Source organism: Sclerotinia sclerotiorum, genomic scaffold (assembly GCF_000146945.2).
Source record: "Sclerotinia sclerotiorum 1980 UF-70 scaffold_2 genomic scaffold, whole genome shotgun sequence".
NCBI classification, from domain to species: domain Eukaryota; kingdom Fungi; phylum Ascomycota; class Leotiomycetes; order Helotiales; family Sclerotiniaceae; genus Sclerotinia; species Sclerotinia sclerotiorum.
Genome location: NW_001820834.1, coordinates 1356038 through 1376832, shown reverse-complemented (window position 1 = coordinate 1376832; position 20795 = coordinate 1356038). Strand labels below are relative to the sequence as shown.

At 43.0% G+C, this 20795-nt stretch overlaps 9 protein-coding genes across 9 annotated transcripts; 3 read left to right on the top strand and 6 right to left on the bottom strand.

The window, feature by feature from the left end:
* Window positions 1-117: 117 nt before the first annotated feature.
* Window positions 118-1423, bottom strand: SS1G_01611 (hypothetical protein; the record flags this gene model as incomplete). Its single annotated transcript, XM_001597367.1, has 3 exons — window positions 118-894; window positions 945-1154; window positions 1217-1423. The coding sequence occupies 3 exons, from the start codon at window positions 1421-1423 to the stop codon at window positions 118-120; spliced, it is 1194 nt and encodes a 397-aa protein (XP_001597417.1).
* Window positions 1424-1679: 256 nt separating this feature from the next.
* Window positions 1680-4700, top strand: SS1G_01610 (hypothetical protein; the record flags this gene model as incomplete). The annotated part of the gene is made up of 5 exons (XM_001597366.1): window positions 1680-1880; window positions 1928-3604; window positions 3664-4235; window positions 4576-4636; window positions 4671-4700. 5 exons carry the CDS (start codon window positions 1680-1682, stop codon window positions 4698-4700), a joined length of 2541 nt encoding a protein of 846 aa, XP_001597416.1.
* Window positions 4701-5177: 477 nt separating this feature from the next.
* SS1G_01609 (predicted protein) lies at window positions 5178-6247 on the bottom strand (the record flags this gene model as incomplete). The annotated part of the gene is made up of 3 exons (XM_001597365.1): window positions 5178-5337; window positions 5577-5624; window positions 6213-6247. 3 exons carry the CDS (start codon window positions 6245-6247, stop codon window positions 5178-5180), a joined length of 243 nt encoding a protein of 80 aa, XP_001597415.1.
* Window positions 6248-6582: 335 nt separating this feature from the next.
* Window positions 6583-9200, top strand: SS1G_01608 (hypothetical protein; the record flags this gene model as incomplete). The annotated part of the gene is made up of 4 exons (XM_001597364.1): window positions 6583-6681; window positions 6735-7112; window positions 7169-8815; window positions 8886-9200. The coding sequence occupies 4 exons, from the start codon at window positions 6583-6585 to the stop codon at window positions 9198-9200; spliced, it is 2439 nt and encodes an 812-aa protein (XP_001597414.1).
* A 1346-nt stretch (window positions 9201-10546) lies between these two features.
* On the bottom strand, window positions 10547-11421 carry SS1G_01607 (predicted protein; the record flags this gene model as incomplete). The annotated part of the gene is made up of 4 exons (XM_001597363.1): window positions 10547-10663; window positions 10718-10963; window positions 11097-11228; window positions 11401-11421. 4 exons carry the CDS (start codon window positions 11419-11421, stop codon window positions 10547-10549), a joined length of 516 nt encoding a protein of 171 aa, XP_001597413.1.
* A 2443-nt stretch (window positions 11422-13864) lies between these two features.
* On the bottom strand, window positions 13865-14872 carry SS1G_01606 (adenylate kinase; the record flags this gene model as incomplete). The annotated part of the gene is made up of 4 exons (XM_001597362.1): window positions 13865-14318; window positions 14374-14528; window positions 14577-14629; window positions 14707-14872. The coding sequence occupies 4 exons, from the start codon at window positions 14870-14872 to the stop codon at window positions 13865-13867; spliced, it is 828 nt and encodes a 275-aa protein (XP_001597412.1).
* An 817-nt stretch (window positions 14873-15689) lies between these two features.
* Window positions 15690-16885, top strand: SS1G_01605 (26S proteasome regulatory subunit rpn-8; the record flags this gene model as incomplete). The annotated part of the gene is made up of 3 exons (XM_001597361.1): window positions 15690-15873; window positions 15950-16221; window positions 16274-16885. The coding sequence occupies 3 exons, from the start codon at window positions 15690-15692 to the stop codon at window positions 16883-16885; spliced, it is 1068 nt and encodes a 355-aa protein (XP_001597411.1).
* Window positions 16886-17321: 436 nt separating this feature from the next.
* On the bottom strand, window positions 17322-18473 carry SS1G_01604 (predicted protein; the record flags this gene model as incomplete). The annotated part of the gene is made up of 1 exon (XM_001597360.1): window positions 17322-18473. One exon carries the CDS (start codon window positions 18471-18473, stop codon window positions 17322-17324), a length of 1152 nt encoding a protein of 383 aa, XP_001597410.1.
* A 438-nt stretch (window positions 18474-18911) lies between these two features.
* SS1G_01603 (hypothetical protein) lies at window positions 18912-20431 on the bottom strand (the record flags this gene model as incomplete). Its single annotated transcript, XM_001597359.1, has 2 exons — window positions 18912-20116; window positions 20386-20431. The coding sequence occupies 2 exons, from the start codon at window positions 20429-20431 to the stop codon at window positions 18912-18914; spliced, it is 1251 nt and encodes a 416-aa protein (XP_001597409.1).
* Window positions 20432-20795: the final 364 nt, after the last annotated feature.

Below are 20795 nucleotides of genomic sequence, written 5' to 3'. Positions count from 1 at the left end.
CAACGAGCTACGTACACTATTTCGCGTGCTCCTAGAAAACATCTTCCGTACATAATAAGGGACAGAGATTCGAGGACAAAGGGCTCCACAGCCTATATCGGCCCAGTTATGCAGTGTTTAGTCGTCGTCAGAGTCCAGTAGCTCCGCTAACTCTGCCTCTTCTTCCGCAGTCATTAGGCCCTTTTTAGGCTCGACCTTTTCCTCCTTCACAATTCCTTTCGCCTTCTCCTCATTTTCGAGACGTGCTTTTTCGAGCTCCACCTTGCCAAGTCCCCAAGTTCTCACGGTTCCGTCTATACTGATGCTAATGGCCTGTTTACCCCCTTGAAGAACCGTCAGGCCGGTGACCTCCTCGTAATGGCCGTCGTAAACATGCCATAATTTGCCAGTGGCCTTGTCCCAAACCTTCACATCTTCGTCCCTACCTGCGGTCACAACCCACGTGTCAGTGACAGCTACAGTGCGGACGTAATCTCCATGCTCGTATGTTTCTTCTGCGCTCCAGTGCTTCGCTCTTGATAAACATTTAGCTGTACCATCAGCACTTGCTGTCCATAGATCCGTTTCTTCTTCGTCGCCAGCAAATAGGACTTGGTAGACGCTTGTTTCGTGCTCAAGAATCGTATCTCTTATGGGCTTGCTCTGTTCCGAAATTTCTTCAGTAGTATCAAGTATTTGAGATGCGGATGAGAGACTAACGCGCCATCTCCGGATATGAGGGTCACTACTCGAGGAAACGAGAACGACTTCGGTGTTCGTAGAATCTTCAGGATCCAGAGCGAGGTGCTGTACAGCCATCATAGATTCACTCTTGTCTCGAAGAGTATGCAGGCGTTCGCCGGTAGTGGTGTTCCATACCATTATTTTTGCATCGGCACCACCAGATATTAAACACTTGAAAATGTATCAGTAGTGCTACATCCAAACAAAGCGGAAGAGCTTACGTCTGTTCCCTCAATATTTACGCAGACGATAGCTTTGACAAAGTCGGAATGCCCTTTAAACTTTTTGCCCAGGACTTTACTTTCCCTATCCCAGCTCCAAATTTGTTTGTCCCAACATCCCGCAAACACTGTATTACCGCCATGACCCCCAATGGCTACTGAAGTAACTGGCGCAGTTGGGCCTCTATAGATCGTTTTTGTATCTCTAGTCTAGGAATACTGTTAGATGGCATTTAGGATATGGCATAAACTTAGATAATTATCGTACCTACTTCAATATTGACCCTTCGTACGCATCCAGCACTCTCTGCGATGTAAACGCATTGCGACGAAAATGGGTCTGGAATCAAGCTCAAAAGCTTTGATTGTAAAACTATAGGATTTCCATTTTTGTTGCCGGATTTTGCAGCTCTGCGAGCTCGTGTAGACTCGGACGCATCAGTTTGAAAGAAGTGTCCTGGATCTGTTGAGCGAGACATGATTGATGTTAAAGTAATCAAGAGAGAGGTTTCCAGCGATTGTGATTGTGTATCGGGCACAGGTAGTGGGGTTTATTATCACTAGGAAATTCACCAGTTCAACTGTTGGTTCACCAAATTCCAGGGTAGAGACGCGTAAAGTGGAATTCGCGAAGGCACGCGATTTCCTTATCCAAGTCGCGTAACTTATCTCAACTATTTACAACTTCCATGACAGATATTTTGTAAACCACCCTGCCGCAGCAACTCAACTGCAATGGCTTCCACAACTCAGATTAATCTGCGACCCAGACCCGCCCATACTTCTGGGCCGACTTATCTATCGTATACTCCAGATGGCTCAAAATTGGTCACAGTCGGTTCAAATAACACAACTCGAGTATACAAGACTGGATCCGATGGAGAACCTACAAATATTGATGATTGCCAAGAGCAGAATATGGGAGTTGATTCTACAGTAGGTATCCGGTTATCTGGATGAAAATATGCTAAATTTGTTTGAAGAATGACTTTTTCGTCGCTGGTTCCGAAGATGGAACTGTTAGCAAATATTCTTTCGATACGATGTCATTCGACAAATTCCTTATGCGCTGTTCATTACCAGTTCGAGACGTTGCGATATCACCAAATGGTAGATGGTGTGCTGTTGCCAGTGATGAACTCACCGTCAAAATCGTAGACACAAACGATGTAAACCATATGATGTACCTCAGAGATCAGCAGAAGCCTGCGAAGCACTTATCCTTCGACCCAAGCAACAAATTCATAACTTTATCATGTACGGATGGTATGATATACGTATATTCGTTGTTGGACGAGGAACCCGAACTTGTGAGAACAATTGATGGAATGATCAGAGCTGTAGAGACGGATGATGAGATTAGCTCGAAAGTCGTGTGGCACCCGGATGGTAGAGCATTCGCTGCACCAACTGCCACAAGAGATATCCAAGTCATGTCCCGCAGTGATTGGGAGAAACAGCGTGTCTTTGCAAATGGTCATACCGGGGATATTACAGCATTGGCGTGGTCGCCAAACGGAGCGATGCTTGCATCGGCTGGGAAGGATAGGAAGATCTTGCTTTGGGAGACCAAAACACAAAAGATCATTGCTACTTACGACCATGCAAATGTCATGGATTTGGCCTGGCACCCTACCGATAATTTGCTTTCTTTCACTAATTCGGATGGAGAAGTTTATATTTTTCAGAATTTTGTACCTAGTGAGCATGCTCACCTGGTTAGATTGGGACGGCAACCAGCTCCTTTTGTGCATGACCCGTTGTCGGAAATCTCAAATAATGCACGACGACCGACCACAAATGGCACAAAAGATATGCCAGTCCGAGGAGTTCGGCGTGGCTCTCCTGACAGTTTGGATGATATACTTGGATCATCAATAATGGGAGATGAAGATAACTTTGTCATTGATGATGATGGCGCTGGCTACGCCCTCGGATTGAATGGCAATGGCAAGAGACCTGCGGATGATGTGGATCCTTACGGGGTCTCCAGGAGTAAGAGGCAAGCACAATCATGGGAGCCACAATATCACGAATCCTTTCAGCCAGGTAGCACACCCTGGCGAGGAGACCGGAAGTATCTTTGTCTCAATCTGATTGGATTTGTGTGGACGATTGACCAGGGTGATTATCACCAAATCACGGCAGAATTCTATGATCGCGAAACCTACCGCGATTTTCGCTTCACAGATCATTTACTATATGATAAAGCCTGTCTCAACGAAGATGGCTCTCTTTATTCCTGTCCTTCCGGCAACCGTCACCCAGCAACAATCTTATATCGTCCTCATGAATCCTGGACAAGCGGTACAAATCGTGTAGAATGGCACACTGAGTTACCTAAAGGCGAGGAGGTAAGTGCCATTGCACTCAGTGAGTCTTTCGTCACAGTGACTACTACCGCAAATTATGTTCGTATATACACACTCTTCGGAATACCGTTCAGGGTATACAGACAGAAAAGTAGTCCCATTGTTACTTGCGCGAGTTGGAGGGATTACGTCCTCACCCTAGGAAATGGTCCAGTGGGTGCGGATGGTAATACAAAATTGCTGTATACCATACAAAACATTAAAAGAGATGAAATTTGCCAAAACGAGGATGTAGTAGCTTTACCAGATGGCGAAACAGTCAAAAGCGTCTTCTTTTCAGATAACGGGGTAAGCACACATTCTGGTTTAAGACTCTTCATGTTCGCTTAACTGACTCTAACCCCTAGGACCCATGCATTTACGACTCTACTGGGACACTCCTCACCCTTGTTCATTGGCGTGAGCCATCCCAGGCAAGTTGGGTTCCTCTTCTCGATACTAAACTTCTCTCTCGTCTTGCGAGCGGGCGGAAAACAGAAACATATTTTCCCGTGGCGGTGTCAGACAATAAATTCCACTGCATCATCTTGAAAGGCGGTGACAAATACCCTTACTTTCCTCGTCCTCTGCTCACCGAATTTGATTTTCAAATCCCTATTTCCTCACCGTCAAAACCTGATAGTGGAGACGATGGTAACGAGACGGGTGGAGATGAAATGAAGAAATTGGAAGGAGAATTTGCCCTCAAGAGTATTCTTTCAATACTCAAGTCGGATCTTGTCAAGTCTACTGCAAGCACAGAAGGTGAACGACAGGAATTGTTAACGATGGATGTCGAGATCGATAAGACTTTGTTGAGGATGATGATGGCAGAATGTATTGAAGGAGAGGAAAGAGGTATGAGGGCATTGGAGATGGTGCAATTAATGAAAGATAGGACAGGAAAATTTATCGAGGCAGCAGGTCAAATAGCCGATAAGTACGATAGGGTAATTTTAGGAGAAAAAATAAGGGAATTGGGTGAGGAGAGATTGTTGGAGATGGATGAGGACTAAATAACTAATGGATTTATGAATGTATTATGAAATGACGTTTGTGTAAATTGTAAGATATGAAACCGGTTGGCTACTAGGTACTTGGGAATCTTGATGGATATATGCATTCTTGGTGTGCTGCTGAAACGGCAGTCGTCGAAACTCAGATGTCTTTAATATGCCGAAGGCAAAGCAGATACAGCAAGTTGGGGGCAAGCTCCTCCGGAACCAATACCTAATCGCACTCCGATACTTAAACTAAAAATAATCAAACGGAATCAACAGTTCAATGCAAAACGATACGTCCGAGTCAAGAATGATAGAGAGACATGGTGCTTGGGACATCGTATGTGGGAATTGACTGTACTAACGTCACACAGGAGCAACGAACTCCTGAGCTTCCAAGTTGAAGATAAGCGAATATTCAACTGGTGAGTCATGCTACCTCTTTGAATCGGGAGAGGTGCTGTAGATAGTATATATACTGAAGTTTCGCACCCTTTAGATGAAGTTATTAGGTTCATGGTAATGAAAGAAGAAAAGAGTGATGCTTTTTTTTGAAACAAACACTTCCTACCTGTTGTCATGTTATCACCAAGGTAAGCCTTCCAATGGCGAATGATTTCCCATGTCCGAAGCTCTTCACGCAGTCTGAACATTCATCTTCGTCAAAACTTACATTTTCACTTTCGTCGTAACATCCACAAATGTTTCGGAGTTTCAACCTATGGATACTAGCGCTCAACCATTCATCGCGTTCGCGCAGAGGTTGATTGGGGCCTAATTAAGTACACTGAAATCAAAACAGCACCATGATAAATCAGCTTCATAAACGACGAATTTTTCTTCCCGTTTTTTCTACGGCTTTGATTCCAATGCCATGGACGTCATCCATTTGTGATATCTACCCTTCCGTGCTCAAAATATTTGACGGGAATGTATCCATTTCCTGCAGTCTTTGCGAGTGCATCTGGAAGCCTCTCTTCGTTGTATTCATGAGCTGCATGAGAATACGATGGCTTTACGAGTAGCACAGAGTCTTTCGTGCTTGTGTAACGGGTCACAGATTAGTAGACATGTTTTGTGAATTGAACTACTAGGAGTTGTAAACTGGATGAATGTTTGGCGATCAGTGACTCTATATTTAGCTGATCACACCCAAACTCACACGCTTCTCAACCAGTCAGCCAGCCAACGTCGGAATTCAACCGGTGTTTATTGGATGAATTTAGGTCCATGATGTAGAAAAGATCGATGTTGTCTGGGGTGTGGACCCGCGAACTCACGCACACAGCTGTACCACTGCATCCATCCTTAATGCGGCTCCGCGTCCCCTGTAACGTTTTTCATTATTCTTTTAGAGATATTCTCATGCATAAAATGTTTTAGTGAAACCAAGGTGGAGTTATTTGAGGCCTTATCGTATACTTTCATAGGGTGGGGGAACGCAATGCCAACAAGAGATGGGGTTGATCAATATACTGGTGATATGGTATTGGATCGACTAGACCTTTCATAAAAAGACAGCAAAGCATGAGAAAAAAAGAACATAATCTCTGGAAATGGAAAGGTACCCGAGTACGTCCTATACTTTAGGTACTAGAAAAGAAAAAAAAAACTTGCACTAGCTATTCTTAATGAAAAGTCGTGATATTTATACAGCATGCAGTAATCCACCCTTCCATTCATTTGTCTGGCATGGCTGGCTACCTTTTCTTTTTGTGCTTGGGTAACTGTGAATAAATAATTTTAAGAGATCAGACGAAATAGAGGGGTTTTGAAAATCTTATTCGTAGATTGGGGAGGAAAGTTTTAGAGGAAGATTGAGGCAATGATTTGCTTTTGCTTCACTTTGCTTTGCTTCAAATGAATTGATCATGAATGAAAGAAAGAATGGAAAGAATGAAATAACGCCAACGTACCTTGTGGCGTAAGAATCAACAACGCCACACAACATGTGGCTAAAAAGTAGCCGTAGTTGTTATTTTCACATCGATAAATGCAAGTTCATTTACCTTGGTAAATTAATTATAGAGTGAAATAAACCCGGGAATGAGTAAAATAAAATCTATTTTCCACCCACCAAGATAGCTGCAACTTTCCTTGCTATTAGGTTTGTTTCGATACTCCTCTTTATACCTCCTTGTTTTAGACATCATCATCAGCCGCCAGACTAAGATATCCATCTCTCTATCTTGTGGTCGTCAACGTCGACGCGCCATTTCTCAAAAATCTAGCTTCAATATCTTTCCCCTCTAGCGCACATTTTGATCGCCCCTCAACAACAACACAATGGCCGCTCTTGGTGAGGATTTGCTTGGAATAGTTAACAAGCTGCAAGATCTTGTCTTTAATACTATTGGCAATGATAGCTTGGATCTGCCACAGATTGTATGGTACACTTCTCCACGAGCTGCGAAACTTGGCACTAATATCATTTTTAGGTAGTCGTTGGTTCTCAATCGTCTGGAAAATCCTCTGTGCTCGAGAATATCGTCGGCCGAGATTTCCTTCCCCGTGGCAGCGGAATCGTCACACGCAGACCCCTCATTTTGCAACTTATCAATGTACCATCGGAGGATGAAGATGCACCGGAAGCGCATACAGCAGCCAGCGTAGCTACGCAACCAGAATGGGCCGAGTTCCATCATATTCCCAATCGAAGATTTACAGAATTTCAAGATGTGAAAAGGGAAATCGAGAACGAAACGGCGAGAATAGCAGGAAATAACAAGGGGATCAACAGATCGCCTATCAACCTTAAGATTTACTCGCCGCACGTTCTAAGCTTGACCTTGGTGGATCTGCCAGGTCTAACCAAGGTAAGTTCCTGTTATCCTATGTGTGGGAGGAAGATGAGATTCTGACTTTTTCGCAGGTTCCTATTGGAGATCAACCCACGGATATCGAAAAGCAGACCCGAAATCTGATATCGGAATATATTGCGAAGCCAAACAGTATCATTTTGGCTGTATCCCCAGCAAATGTCGATATCGTGAACTCGGAGGCTCTAAAACTTGCCAGACATGTCGATCCTCTTGGCCGAAGAACTATTGGAGTTCTCACAAAGATAGACCTTATGGACCATGGCACGAATGCTATGGATATTTTGTCAGGAAGGGTGTATCCTCTGAAGTTGGGATTCATTGGTGTTGTCAACCGGTCACAACAAGATATCCAAGGCAACAAAACTCTTTCCGAGGCACTGAAGTCAGAAGCGGACTTTTTCAAACACCACCCTGCATACCGAAATATGGCAAACCGATGCGGAACCCAATTCCTGGCGAAAAGTCTCAACACTACTTTGATGGCACATATTCGAGAAAGATTACCCGACATCAAGGCTCGGTTGAATACTCTCATGGGACAAACGCAACAAGAGCTTGCTAGTTATGGAGACATGCACTTTAGCGGCAAGGAGCATAAAGGTGCATTGATTCTGCAATTGATGACTAGATTCGCATCTTCTTTCATCGCATCCATTGATGGTACCTCGACGGAGATCTCGACTAAGGAGTTATGTGGAGGAGCCAGGATATACTACATCTTCAATTCTGTATTTGGAAATTCATTAGAGACTATAGATCCAACGACAAATCTTTCTGCCCTAGACATTCGAACAGCCATACGAAACTCGACCGGTCCTCGTCCTAGCTTATTTGTACCCGAGCTCGCATTCGATCTTTTGGTCAAGCCACAAATCAAGTTACTCGAAGTTCCTAGTCAAAGATGCGTGGAACTTGTCTACGAAGAGCTCATTAAGATATGCCATACATGTGGCTCCACCGAACTCACCAGATTTCCCAGACTCCAGACCAAGCTCATCGAGGTGGTTTCTGACTTGCTGCGAGAACGTCTTGGCCCAGCATCTCAATATGTGGAGTCTCTTATTTCCATCCAAAGGGCATACATCAATACAAATCATCCAAATTTCCTAGGTGCAGCTGCAGCCATGAGTAATGTTGTTTCTAACAAACAGGAAAAGGAGAGAAGGAAGTTGATACAAGAAGAAAAGGAGAGAAAGGAGCACAGGCGCCGAAAAGAGCTCGAAGCTGTGAATGGAGCAGATACCCCGGAAGAAGGAGAAGATGCTGTTCCAGAGAAGCTTGAAAACTTACCGCAGCGAAAACACCTACAGAAAACTTCTCGAAGCATGTCACCTGCAATCCGTGAAAACGGTACTAGCGCGATGGTATCATCAATGAACGGTCTACGTGGAGGATCACCACCCAGGTTCAATGGTCAAGCGGCTGGTGGTGCGCGTGATTCGTTCTTGAATTACTTTTTCGGCAAAGATGGTGGTTTACCAGGTGGAGCAGGCGTTCCACAAGCAGCTTCATCTGCGCAAATGATGGGCAATCCTAACCTTGGTAGACACGTGAGCCAAAGCGCAGAACCAAGTATCACACAAAGTATTAGGCGGCAGGAGGAACGTCCTGTACAAAGAACACCTGCCCAACAAGCTCGTGAAGATGATTACGAGCTTGGTCGTGCACAAAGAGATTACAACTATGATTCCCCATTCGTAAGTTTCTATCCCGCCCCATTCTCCAATCCCCACACATACTATAGATCCGAACTAACACCATCCCTAGGGTAATAACTCCGAACCAGCACTTACAGAACGCGAAGCCATGGAAACTGAACTCATTCGCGCTCTCATATCCTCATACTTCAACATCGTCCGCGAATCAATAGCAGACCAAGTCCCTAAAGCCGTTATGCATCTACTAGTCAATCACTCCAAAGATGTAGTGCAAAATCGTTTGGTTAGTGAATTGTACCGCGAAGATCTATTCAGTGAATTACTTTACGAGGATGATGCCGTAAAGAAGGAGAGAGAAAAGTGCGAGAAGTTGTTGAGAACGTATAAGGAAGCTGCGAAGATTGTAGGAGAAGTGGGAATGTAAAGCGTTTGGGAAAGAGCAATAAGAGCACGAAATAAAATGGATTTAGATGGATGTGACGATGACACGCAATGCAATTTCATGACCTGCTCATTATGGTTTGGTGGATGGGCATAAAGGGGTAGGTAGGTGATAGTATAGGTGATGGATATGAAAAGAAACACCACGAGATTCAAACTTGTAGATTACACTGCTCCAACACAGTCTGCATGCTCCACCTTCTGAGCCTTCTGGAATGAAAAACGAACTGTAATTTTTCCCCCCTCTTCATCAGTATCTCTACTCTTACTATACTTTATGCTAGCTAGCCGCTACTTCGCAAGTAGACCCCTTGATCTTCTTTCCAATCGTGAAACCTGGTTGGTATATATACACGCCGTGCATACATTCATATGATAATATTTATCATTATTTATTTACTTTACTCCCTTTTTTGAATTTGATTCTGAATTTGATTCTGAATATTGATATTTTATTTCAGTGTTTGATTTTTCATATTGTGTTTTGTTATACTACAATATAAGTCTAGTACCCCACTTTTCGGCCACCCTTTTATCACGAACCATATTTCAGATAGTAAAACTGTTTTATTTATTAAGTCAAGTAAGCGGGAAGGAGTATTGGTAGGTAGATGATATAAGATCTTGTGTTGTATAGAGATGGAAGCGGTAAGAACCGAGATTGGAGAGGAAAGAAGGAGGAAGAAGAGGAAAAGGCATTTGAGGAGAATTTGTTTGTGTAAGATCACTATTCTATATATTTATACGATATACAGGTATTCAAGGTAGTGCCTACCTGTATACTTTGATGAGATGACAGAGAGATGGATCAAGGAGTAATTTAGAAGTTCGAAAGCCCAGCAATATGTCACATATTACAATCATTGTAGGATCGAAACAAAAACTTCATATGACCTTTCGATAAATCTAGTATAGATGCCGCGCACGACATGCATTGAAACCATCTAGAATCTCTAGAGACAATCACCAACTACCTCCAAACTTGCAGAAAATTCAAAACTCCGCCGCATAAGTATGTAGATGAAGTATACATCCTGAGAGATGATGCATAATCGACCTGGATATGCAGGAAATCGTGAAACCATAATAGCAGCCATGTAGTAGTATCTTGAGTCATTATCGTCGGAAAATAGTATTTATCGTTAATCGCAAAACCAAAACTGCACAAAGGGTGTCGCATAAAAACTCAGACCTTGCCCTACTAAACGTATTGAGAGTTTCCTGAATAAGTCAGCCATAATGGAAAAGTAGCATGAGACTTTCACTCCATACCTCTGGCAAAATTGCAGCACATATAGTAGCAGGTTTGAAACTTGCGAATCCAAACTTCTAGATACCACGAGCCCACTCATGGTCACTATAACCACCATAGGCAACGCTGAAGTAGGAGTTTTCGGAACGATCAAGCAATTCTAGACGTAACTCAATTGTGGTTTCCTTAATACGCTACACATAATCAGTTGAATATCACACGGTAATGATTACATACTGTAAACTCACATGACGGCAGAGCTCTGGAAACCGCTTTAATATGAATGTAGTAATCTCACGAGTGCTATGTCTTGGTTGAAGTGCCTCTTGTTTAGGGACCTTTCCCTGGACTAATGGAGCATGTGTGGACAGGTAGGCGATGCAACGATCATGTTTGTCAGACCATCCAGATGGAAGGCCACAGCTCGGGACGCTCTTATTAACAAGTTCCGGTCCAGGAATACGGTAATGGGTAAGCAAATTATATGCCTTATCCTAAGCAGATACCATTATTAGCCTGGATCACCATCACAATAAGTAAGTTGCCAACTTGCTTCTGTCGGTTGTAATTTAAAACCTGGTCCAAGGGAAATTGCGGGGTTCTGAAGAAGTCTTTGACGAGCCTCACCAGCGCTGGCTCCATTATAGGTAGCCTGGAGAGCACGTCTACGGTCTTCTGACAAGACGGCAGCGGCGGCAGCTGCTGCTTCACGCTGCTTTTTTCTGCTCGGAGGACGAGGAGGAGTACCATTCTCACTTTCTGTGGTAATGTTAGACTTTATCGTTTGTATTTCCAAAATTGGAATTGATTTGAAAGATTGCTGTAGTAATAGATAAATAAGGATAATGAAATACTAACGGTCAAAGGGACTTAACTGTATAAGATGTTAGCAAATTTCATGAAACTCTATGAAGAAGACAGGGTCACATACCGGCATCATTACTTGCGCCATGATGAATAACTTGAAGTCTGTGGTATCGGCCTAACGGACTACGACAATATGAGCTCTAGTTTACGCAAACGTTCAATGGCTGATGAAGTTGAAACCGGGAAGAAGCTCACATACAAAGCGTATTTGAAACTTTGAGTTGGCTAGAAACTATGGTCTGAAGAAAAGCTCTAGTATCACAGATCAGTCTATGACTGTGGTATAAGATGATGGGAGAGCACACTAACGTGCGTATGTTCAAGTTGCTACCGTGCTTTTACACAGATTGGAACTGTTGGTGCGATCAGAAACCAAGGTGCGACTTTTGAATGGAGCTAGAGGCCAGGAGAAGACTCACATTCCTCGAGATATGCTTGAAGTACTCTCTAGACAGAAAGCTGTGAGCTTTTGAAGGTAAACAAGAAGATATCCCAAGGGAGATTCAATTGAAAAGAACTGGTTGTAATCTACAAAAGCGTTGCGGGAGAACGAATCCGCTTTTCGAAGTTGAATATTTCGAGAGATGAATCCGGGTGTGAGGGAAAGGAAGCTAGACCGTGTTATTACCATACACGGCAAGAGTTCCGGGTATCGGGCCGAAAAATCAGGTGTGAGTTAAGGGAAAGTAAAGTGTGAAGGTTGGTCAAGGTTGAATGGACGTTTAAAGTTAGATAAAATCAAGAAGGATTTGACTTGGGAAGTCCCCAGGTTTGTTGTTATAATCCACTGCTATCAATGATCAGATTGTGCTTGATGTCATATTTGGAAACCAGAGAGATTGGAGGAAGGTAAACAGGTTGATGTTGTGGATGTAAAACAAGGGTGGTGAGAAGTAAACGAAGAAAGGACATTCGAATCTCGGACGTGGTGAAGAAAAGTTTTTCAGACATACCAGGTCTATGACATACACATACAAATACCATATATATACTTTGACAACCGAACTGATGATACCTTAAAAGTAAATATAGAATGATCTTCTGTCTGGTAACAATGAAGGAAGTCAATATGAATCTTTGATCTTATGGTAGCTTCTTTGAGTACCGATTCGGTGGAAGATAGAAGATTCCCTGCAAAATTCATGAATTCGAAAGGATATAATATCTGAAATGAAGAAGGTGAGAAGTCGATGAAACAAAAAGCCGTTGTAGATCAAGTATTAAAGATCGATGAGCGTATCAAATTTAGATCTCCCAAAAGTTTTTGAACTGTTCCTACTTGCTGAAGTTGGAAAGCACCAAGCACCACCTCACCAGTACTTTGGAGTAGTCTTTCCCAAAGGGGTAACCGCATGGTCCAATGGACTTCACAGACGAATAGTCCATTTAGTATTTCAGGGCAAACCTTTAAGAATGAACAAACTAATATTCATATCCATTTCCATTTCCAGTTCCATTTCTTTACAGAGTTCTGACTTCTCTACAAAGAGTAGGACCTCACATCATCAGTGCTCCTGGTGAAGCTAGACATAACTAATGATTTCTCTACAAAAGAACATAGCATACCTCATACATATGATGCAACTCTCGTGTACATCCACCACAACAAACCTCCTCTCCTTTCTATATTCAAGCATTGTCAGCCAAACTCTATTCTTTTAAGATAAACCTATCTTCATTGTTATGAAAGCGATAGAGATACAGATTGTATCCCATACCAAAAGAAACATACACACCGTCGGCTTTCTCAACCTCAGACACTCCTACCTCAATCCCCGGAGTAATGACCACAAAAAGACACAGCGCGGATGGCGAGCGAGGACCCAATGAATGAATCTTTCTTTCCTTCTAAAGATGCTCCTTTCTTTACCGAGTAATCCTTAAAAATACCTCAATGCTTCTTTTCTCACATAAAACAATGATATTGTACAAGAACTGCTGACATGACGATATATATTCATTCCTTCACTTTTTTTCACATCTAGACAACTATCTTTCCTTAAACACTTCCGCCATGCATCATGATCAGGTGAAAAACACGAAGAAAATCTGTTTGGAGCTACACATGTATCCCACGGGTCCATGCAGACGTAACACTCATCTATCGGCGGATGCAACCCGATTTCAACCATCCAACCATTTCCCATGCCCTTCCTTGTGCTGAGGAACCGTGGGATCTTTGCCATTTACTTTGGGGGAAATAACATAGGGCGCTTCGGGAATTGTGATCAATGCATGGCAAATGAGATTGTAAAATGTGAGGATTCTTTTGGCACTCTTTTCCTGAGAAAATCATCAATTGACTTCATTCAATTTGAGCACTTTCTAATGTTCTTGATGTGCAAGAAAATGTAGTGCATATAATACACAGAGCCTCTAAATTGGCATGGCCTCCATGTATAGCTTTGGTTGTACAAACGCCTCCCTTCCAGAAAGATTGCACTTATGCCTACTAACTTAAATGCAATTACAACTTTTTTAAAAACTCTACGCAAAGCTAGCCTATCACCTCCATTTCCAATGTCTCTCTAGGAGCGACCGGTAATTTTGCTAAGCAACGAACCACTAGGAGCCTTTTGTTTATCGAATACACCTAAAAGTGATTTCCAAACGGCTCCGGGTTCTTGCGATGCGTCAATACCACTCCAGATGCCGGTCTTTTGGTAATAACCAACGACAGGGGCGGTTTGATCGTGGTAGGTAACAAGTCTCTTCTTCAAAGCTTCGGCATTATCGTCGGATCTTGATACCAATGGTTCACCGGTGATATCGTCCTTCATTTCTGCCTTAGGTGGGTTGAATACTCTGTGATACGATCGGCCTGAAGCGGGGTGCACTAAACGGCCAGTAATGCGGGATACAAGGAGACTATCGTCAATTTGAAGCTCGACTGCGTGTTGTAGCTTTTGGTTGCGCGCTGAAAGCATGGCATCCAAGCGCTCTGCTTGCACGACTGTACGTGGGAAACCATCAAGAATGAATCTACGTTTCACGTCAGAATGAGCTTTCCTCCTTTGTATTCTCCGCCAGCACTTACCCTCCCTTGCACTCTTGATTGGTCTCAAGTTCGGCCTTGATCATGCCGATGACGATCTCATCACTAACAAGGCCACCTTGGTCCATAATCTTCTTAGCTTCCCGACCCAATGGTGTCTTCTTCGCAACTTGTGATCGCAACATGTCTCCAGTAGCCTAAATCGATCATTAGAAGAGCCTTTTAACAAGACTAAAATGACTTACCAAATGACAGCATGAGAATTTCTCCTTGATCTTAGGAGCTTGAGTTCCCTTGCCTATGTGAAGCACTTAGCTGATGTCCCCCATGTGTATTCAAAACACAATTGCAAGCCCGGAAATCATAAACACGTACCAGCGCCTGGAGGTCCCATAAGGATCATTCTGATACCCTCGGAGCTGGATGGCGCAGACCCACCGGCAGCATGCGCAAGCTTGTCTTCCAGCTCCTTGACCCTCGACTCGAGTTTGTTGACTAGGTCATGGAGGGTCTGCGTAGCATCGTCGCCAATTGGTGCCATTTTGAATTGATTAGGTGAAAGGAAACCGGACCAAGGTATGGAATGAATCCAAAATATACAGATTGCAGAGAGGAGAGTGGAGAGTGTTAAGGAAAAAAGTTTCGCAAGTCTTTGAACGTGAGGGAATTGGAATGGAATCGGGACAATGAATGTAGAGCACAGTAAATCTAACTTGTTCTGCCGAGCGGCAACCGGAGGGACGGAAAAAATTCACCGGGATGTCCCCTCAATATATTATTAGGACTTCACTCAGCGAGAAGAAAGAAGAAGATATATAAAACATTCTGAGCTGTGGAAATTGATCATCATTTATATCATAAAGGGACCCGAGTGAGATCTTATCTTCAAAGTAGCTGTGTGGAAATATAGATGTATGTTTAGTTAAGTACTTCACCGGACCTTTGCAAAGTTATGGTCATGGTAATACAATCTTGAGGTTCACGCTCCTGGAACTCCTTCTGTGTCTACAAAGTCAAGTCCGAGGTCTGGATGTCAGACATTTGGGAAACTACTTTCACATCACCAAGTAAAATCTACGTAAAGTGTGTCCAAGGGTATACAATTAAACCTTGCGATCATCGGTATTCTACATCCGTTCTATCCTTCCTGTCTCCAATTTGACTTTACCTCATACCTTACTTCCCGCCCTTCCGCCCGCCGCCAAATTACCTGCCCGCCGTGTGGCACGTGATAACGTCTCGATTGGGTTTGGAGCTAAGCACCAGGCAAGCTCTTGCCGCGAATACCTTAGAATATCAGCCTTGTCAACAATTGTTCCATAACGATAACGACAAACCTCCATAACTCAAAATTCATCATGCCTGCTACCACGGCAGAAACTCTCTCCCTCGTTACGAGAAATGTATCAGTTGCACCACTGGTATTACTTTCAGCAGCAGATCATTACGGGCGACAAGCTAAAGGCACGCGCAGACGTGTGGTTGGAGTTCTGTTAGGACAGAATGATGGAAAGAATGTACGGGTATCAAACAGTTTTGCTGGTAAGTTGGTTCTTTGACAGTTTATATTTGAGCTTGGTTTAGTTTTTTAGATCATACTAATAGCAACTTTTAATAGTCCCATTCGAAGAGGATGAGAAAGACCCATCAGTATGGTTTTTGGATCACAATTACGTCGAATCAATGAATGATATGTTCAAGAAAATCAATGCGAGAGAAAAGCTAATAGGATGGTATCATACTGGGCCTAAACTGAGAGCTTCAGATTTGGAGATCAATGAGTTGTTTAAGAGATATACCCCCAACCCGTTACTTGTGATTATCGATGTTCAACCAAAGGAGGCTGGCGTACCAACAGATGCCTATTTTGCGGTCGAGGAGATTAAGGATGTAAGTTTGTTCTATTGATGGAACGATTGGATGAACACTAATGCCATTCAAGGACGGCACAACTACATCCAAGACTTTCGTACATACACCATCGATCATCGAGGCTGAGGAGGCTGAGGAAATCGGAGTCGAACATTTACTGAGAGATATCAGAGATGTGGCAGTTGGAACTCTTTCAACAAGAATCACAAATCAAGTACAATCATTGCAAGGTCTACACGCACGATTACGAGACATTAGCCAATATTTACAAAACGTCCTCGATGGAACTTTACCAGTCAACCATGCCATTCTAGGCAATCTCCAAGATGTTTTCAACCTCCTCCCTAATTTATCTACACCCAAAGCTTCCTCTCACATTCCTAACGGCCTCGATGCACCTGTTGAAAATAACAGCGAATTAGCACATGCTATGAGCATAAAGACAAATGATCAATTGATGGCTATCTACTTAAGTAGTTTGATCCGCGCCATTACCGCCTTCCACGATCTCATCGAAAACAAAATTCAAAATAGACAACAGCAAGAGGAGAAGGATGCCAAGAAGGAAGAAGCCAAAGATGAGAAAGACAGGAAGACTGATGGGGTTGAAGGTGTGAATGGAGATGGAAAAGAGGGCAAAGAAGCGGAAAAGGAGAAAGAGGATAAGGAAAAGAAGAAGTGATGATGGAATGACGAATGGAGTTGGTGAATATCTTTGGGTGTTTAATGAGGTATGGGCATTCAGAACAGGGCATGACATATGGCATTTGAGATGAGGTTGAAAATGATATGTCATTGTATCATAAATTCATAGCTTGCGAATAATAGCAGCCATGCAAAGTTTTAAATGTGCTTTAACACTATACATGCTTGTGATTTTATTGTTTAACTCCACAAGCTTTCCTTTCCTTACTTTCAGCATATGAACCCCATACTCGCTCAGATCGAGGCACATTCATCAATTTCTTCTTCATATGCGCCAAACAACAAACTCCAATACCACACAATAAACATTCTTAGCTTCACGCGCACGCACTTTCCCAGTCTCACCTAACACCCACTATATATACCTCTCGATACCCCCTTTCCCCCTCAGACAGAACAACTCCCTACCATCCTCAAACCCCCAACCCACCCATCTCCCCCCTCCCCACTATCCTCTCCTCAACATACATCCCTAATACATCGCCCCATCGCTCGGCGAGGAGACATGCTAATATGTGTTTACAGATGGGTAGTGAGGAGTCTTGGGTTTGGGTTTGAGTTTGAGGGCCTCCGTATTGCCAGGTTTGTGTTTTTGTTTTTGTTGAGGGGTTGGGGAAGAAAGAAGTGGTAGAGGAGGAGGAGGAGGAAAATGAGGATGAAGCGGGAAATGATGAATAAGTAAAGGCGGCGCAGGTGCAGTTCCAGGCGTTTAGGTGGACGGTATGTGGATTTTCTGAGGGTGGGATTCTGATGTTGCTTTTGCTTCCGGATTCAGATGTAGATGTAGTACGAGAATGAGAATGAGAATGATAATGAGACGAATTGGAATTGGAATTGGAATTCCATTTTGAGGGTTGCGAGGAGCGCACTTGGTAGATTGTTATTTTGTTATTCTCTGGTTTTGGTTTAGGGTTGGGTTTGGGTTTAAGGTTGGAGGATGTTGCGTCGGGTAGATGTAGATTTAGATGTGGATGTGGATGGGTGTGTGATAGAGGAGGAACTAGATTTCTCCTTGTATCTTCTGATATCTGGCCTCTTTCGTCGTGGATCACGTCTTCTCCCAAACTCTCACTATTCCCTGCCTCATCCACAGGTTTTGTTTCGGCTCTTGTACCTTCTTCCCTCGCGTCTTTTCCATAATAATCTACTCCTCCTTTATCTCCAACTCCACTGACATGACTGCTATTCCCCTCCTCGACTCCTCCATCCCCACCCCCACCCCCAACCACAGCACCCTCCCCTTCATAAACCACCCTCCCCACCACCCCTCTATCCAACAAATCCAACGCCTGTAAAAGTACCGGCGGAGGAAAAATAACATGCAATGTCATCAAGAGCGCTTTCTTCTCACTTCCTATCCCTTTTAACGGATTTGAATTTTCTGTTTCCTTTGCTTTGACATTTGGATTTGAGGTTCTTTGTGAGATTGAGTTTGTATTTGTGTTTGTATTGGGATTTGAGGTTGGATTTAAGTTTGTAGAAGAAGAAGAAGCAGTAAGGCTATTGAAGAGAGAAGTTATGAAAGTACGAGGTGTGGGAAGGGAGGGAGGGTGAGTGGTGGACATTGTGGTGTAGTGTTGTGTGATTAATGGGTGACTATTCCGATGGAATGGATAAGATGTAATTAATTAAATAATCCTGTGATAGGGAGGAAGTATGTGGGATTTTATACAGAAATTTTTGATGGTAAGATGATAGAATTTCCGTCCAAGTTTGGACTGAGGGAATGGTAGTGAGGTGAAATATTGTAGTGTGCTGGAGATGAATGGACGGTATTGGGAAAGATAGAAAAGGAGGGGTAGAGAGAATCTCGCTTGTTGGGTTGAGTTGTTTACCTAGAACAAACTATCAATCGTTTCACATCTCACTTTGGACATTATATATGGTATTAATTGATGGCATTTATTTTTGTTCTTTTTCTTTCTTTGTATTATACATACATTTCTAAATCATTTATACAGCAAGAGGTTATCACCCCCCCATTTCAATCCCATCTTTAATATCTAAACCCACTCCCTAGGTTCCCTCAAAACATCCACCAATCTCTGTTCCCTACTCCCCTTCTCTGGTTCATACATATATCTCCAACTAGCCGTCAAAGGTAAACTCATCAAAATACTCTCAACTCTCGCACTTGGTGTATTTAAACCGAATGCTGTGCCTCTATCATGTACCAGGTTGAATTCCACATATCGACCCCTCCTAATTTGTTGCCACTCCTTTTCTTTTTCGGTAAATGGCATATCTTTCCTCTTATTGATGATGGGAAGATATGAGGGAAGGAAAGCTTTTAAACAACTTTGCGCAAATGCAAATAGATTTTCCTGATCCTTTCCTTCTTCTAAATCATCAAAGAAAATTCCTCCAACACCCCGCGTTTCCCCTCGATGCTTGTTGGAGAAATAGTTATCGCACCACTTCTTGAATCGAGGATAGTATTCTTTATCATGACTGTCGCATGCTTCTTTAATCGTCTTGTGGAAATGGATAGCATCTTCGTCAAATAGGTAACTAGGTGTTAGGTCCGTCCCTCCACCAAACCACCATGCGGCAGGAGATCCATCCGAGTTTTCGGTCTCGAAATATCGATAGTTAAGGTGGACCGTTGGCGCCATAGGATTGACCGGATGCAGAACCATACTTAATCCTGCAGCAAAAAAGTCGAGGGATTGGACATCAGGAGCGATGGACTTGTGGTTGGCTCGCATTTTATCAATTGCAGCTCGAGGTAACGTTCCGTATACCACGCTGATATTTACTCCTGCCTTTTCGAAAACATTGCCGTCTTGTAATACGCAAGAGATCCCTCCTCCGCCATGTTCCCGATTCCATGTATCAACTCGAAACTTCTTGCCGTCAACCTGTTCCAATTCATGCACAATTTCCTTTTGCTGTTGTTTAATGAATTCTTCCATTCGCAATCGCATAGGTGAATTCTCGGTAACGCCGGATTCACGTTTGGTGAGAGTATCCCGTTCTGCAATGGTAGGGGCGTCCAACTTGGCCGGTTCTTCTGTTGCCTGTTGAGGTGTAAGTGAAGCACGAGGCTTGAGCATTGATCGAATGTTCCGTACCATATTGTAGATTAAAGCAGTAATAAAGACAATGCCAACAGCAATTCTAGTTTTTGGTGCCCAAACAGTAGGGCGCCCTGATCCTGGTCTTGGAGGTTTTTGATGGCCTGCGAAAGTTCTTCGAGGATATGAAGCTATGGGACGTGTAAAGAAAGAAGTTCTTCCTAAGCTCGAGAATCGAGCTCTTCTTATGGGAAGAGACATTGTGAAAGAAAGGAAATAGTCACGCTAGAAATAAAGAAGAATCGAAGGCTATAATGGAAGAAACATGCCACAAATAAGGAGATGTTGTTGGTGGAAGGATGGTGCAGGAAATGGTTTAAAGAATAAGATTTGTTGATATAAATTTTCGACCTTTGCTGTGGTACGATTTCTATGATCACCTACCTAGTACCGAACATACCTATGACGATGATGAATGGTCGACCTTTAGAAGAAGCACTGGCCATTAAGAAATTCTAGCAAGGGTCACAATGCACAAGCAATACCTACCTAGTACTGGTGCTTCAATGTTGGAGGAGTACGACTTACATACATTTGAGGGTGTAAAAAAGAGATTCAGAAGAGAAAGAAGATATGAGTTGATACACTTATATATTAACATACTACCTCGGTCCTGGGTAACTATATGTACTCTGTATACCGGATATAGTATGATGAGTACCATACATTTAAAAGAATTATAAAAGAGTAATTCAAGATCTGAAATAACATACTACTGATTACTCCTTCATACTTATTAAATAAGTACCTAGTATATGTACTCCATGTACTCCATGATAGGGGAACTCCTCAAGTGATGATCCTGATATG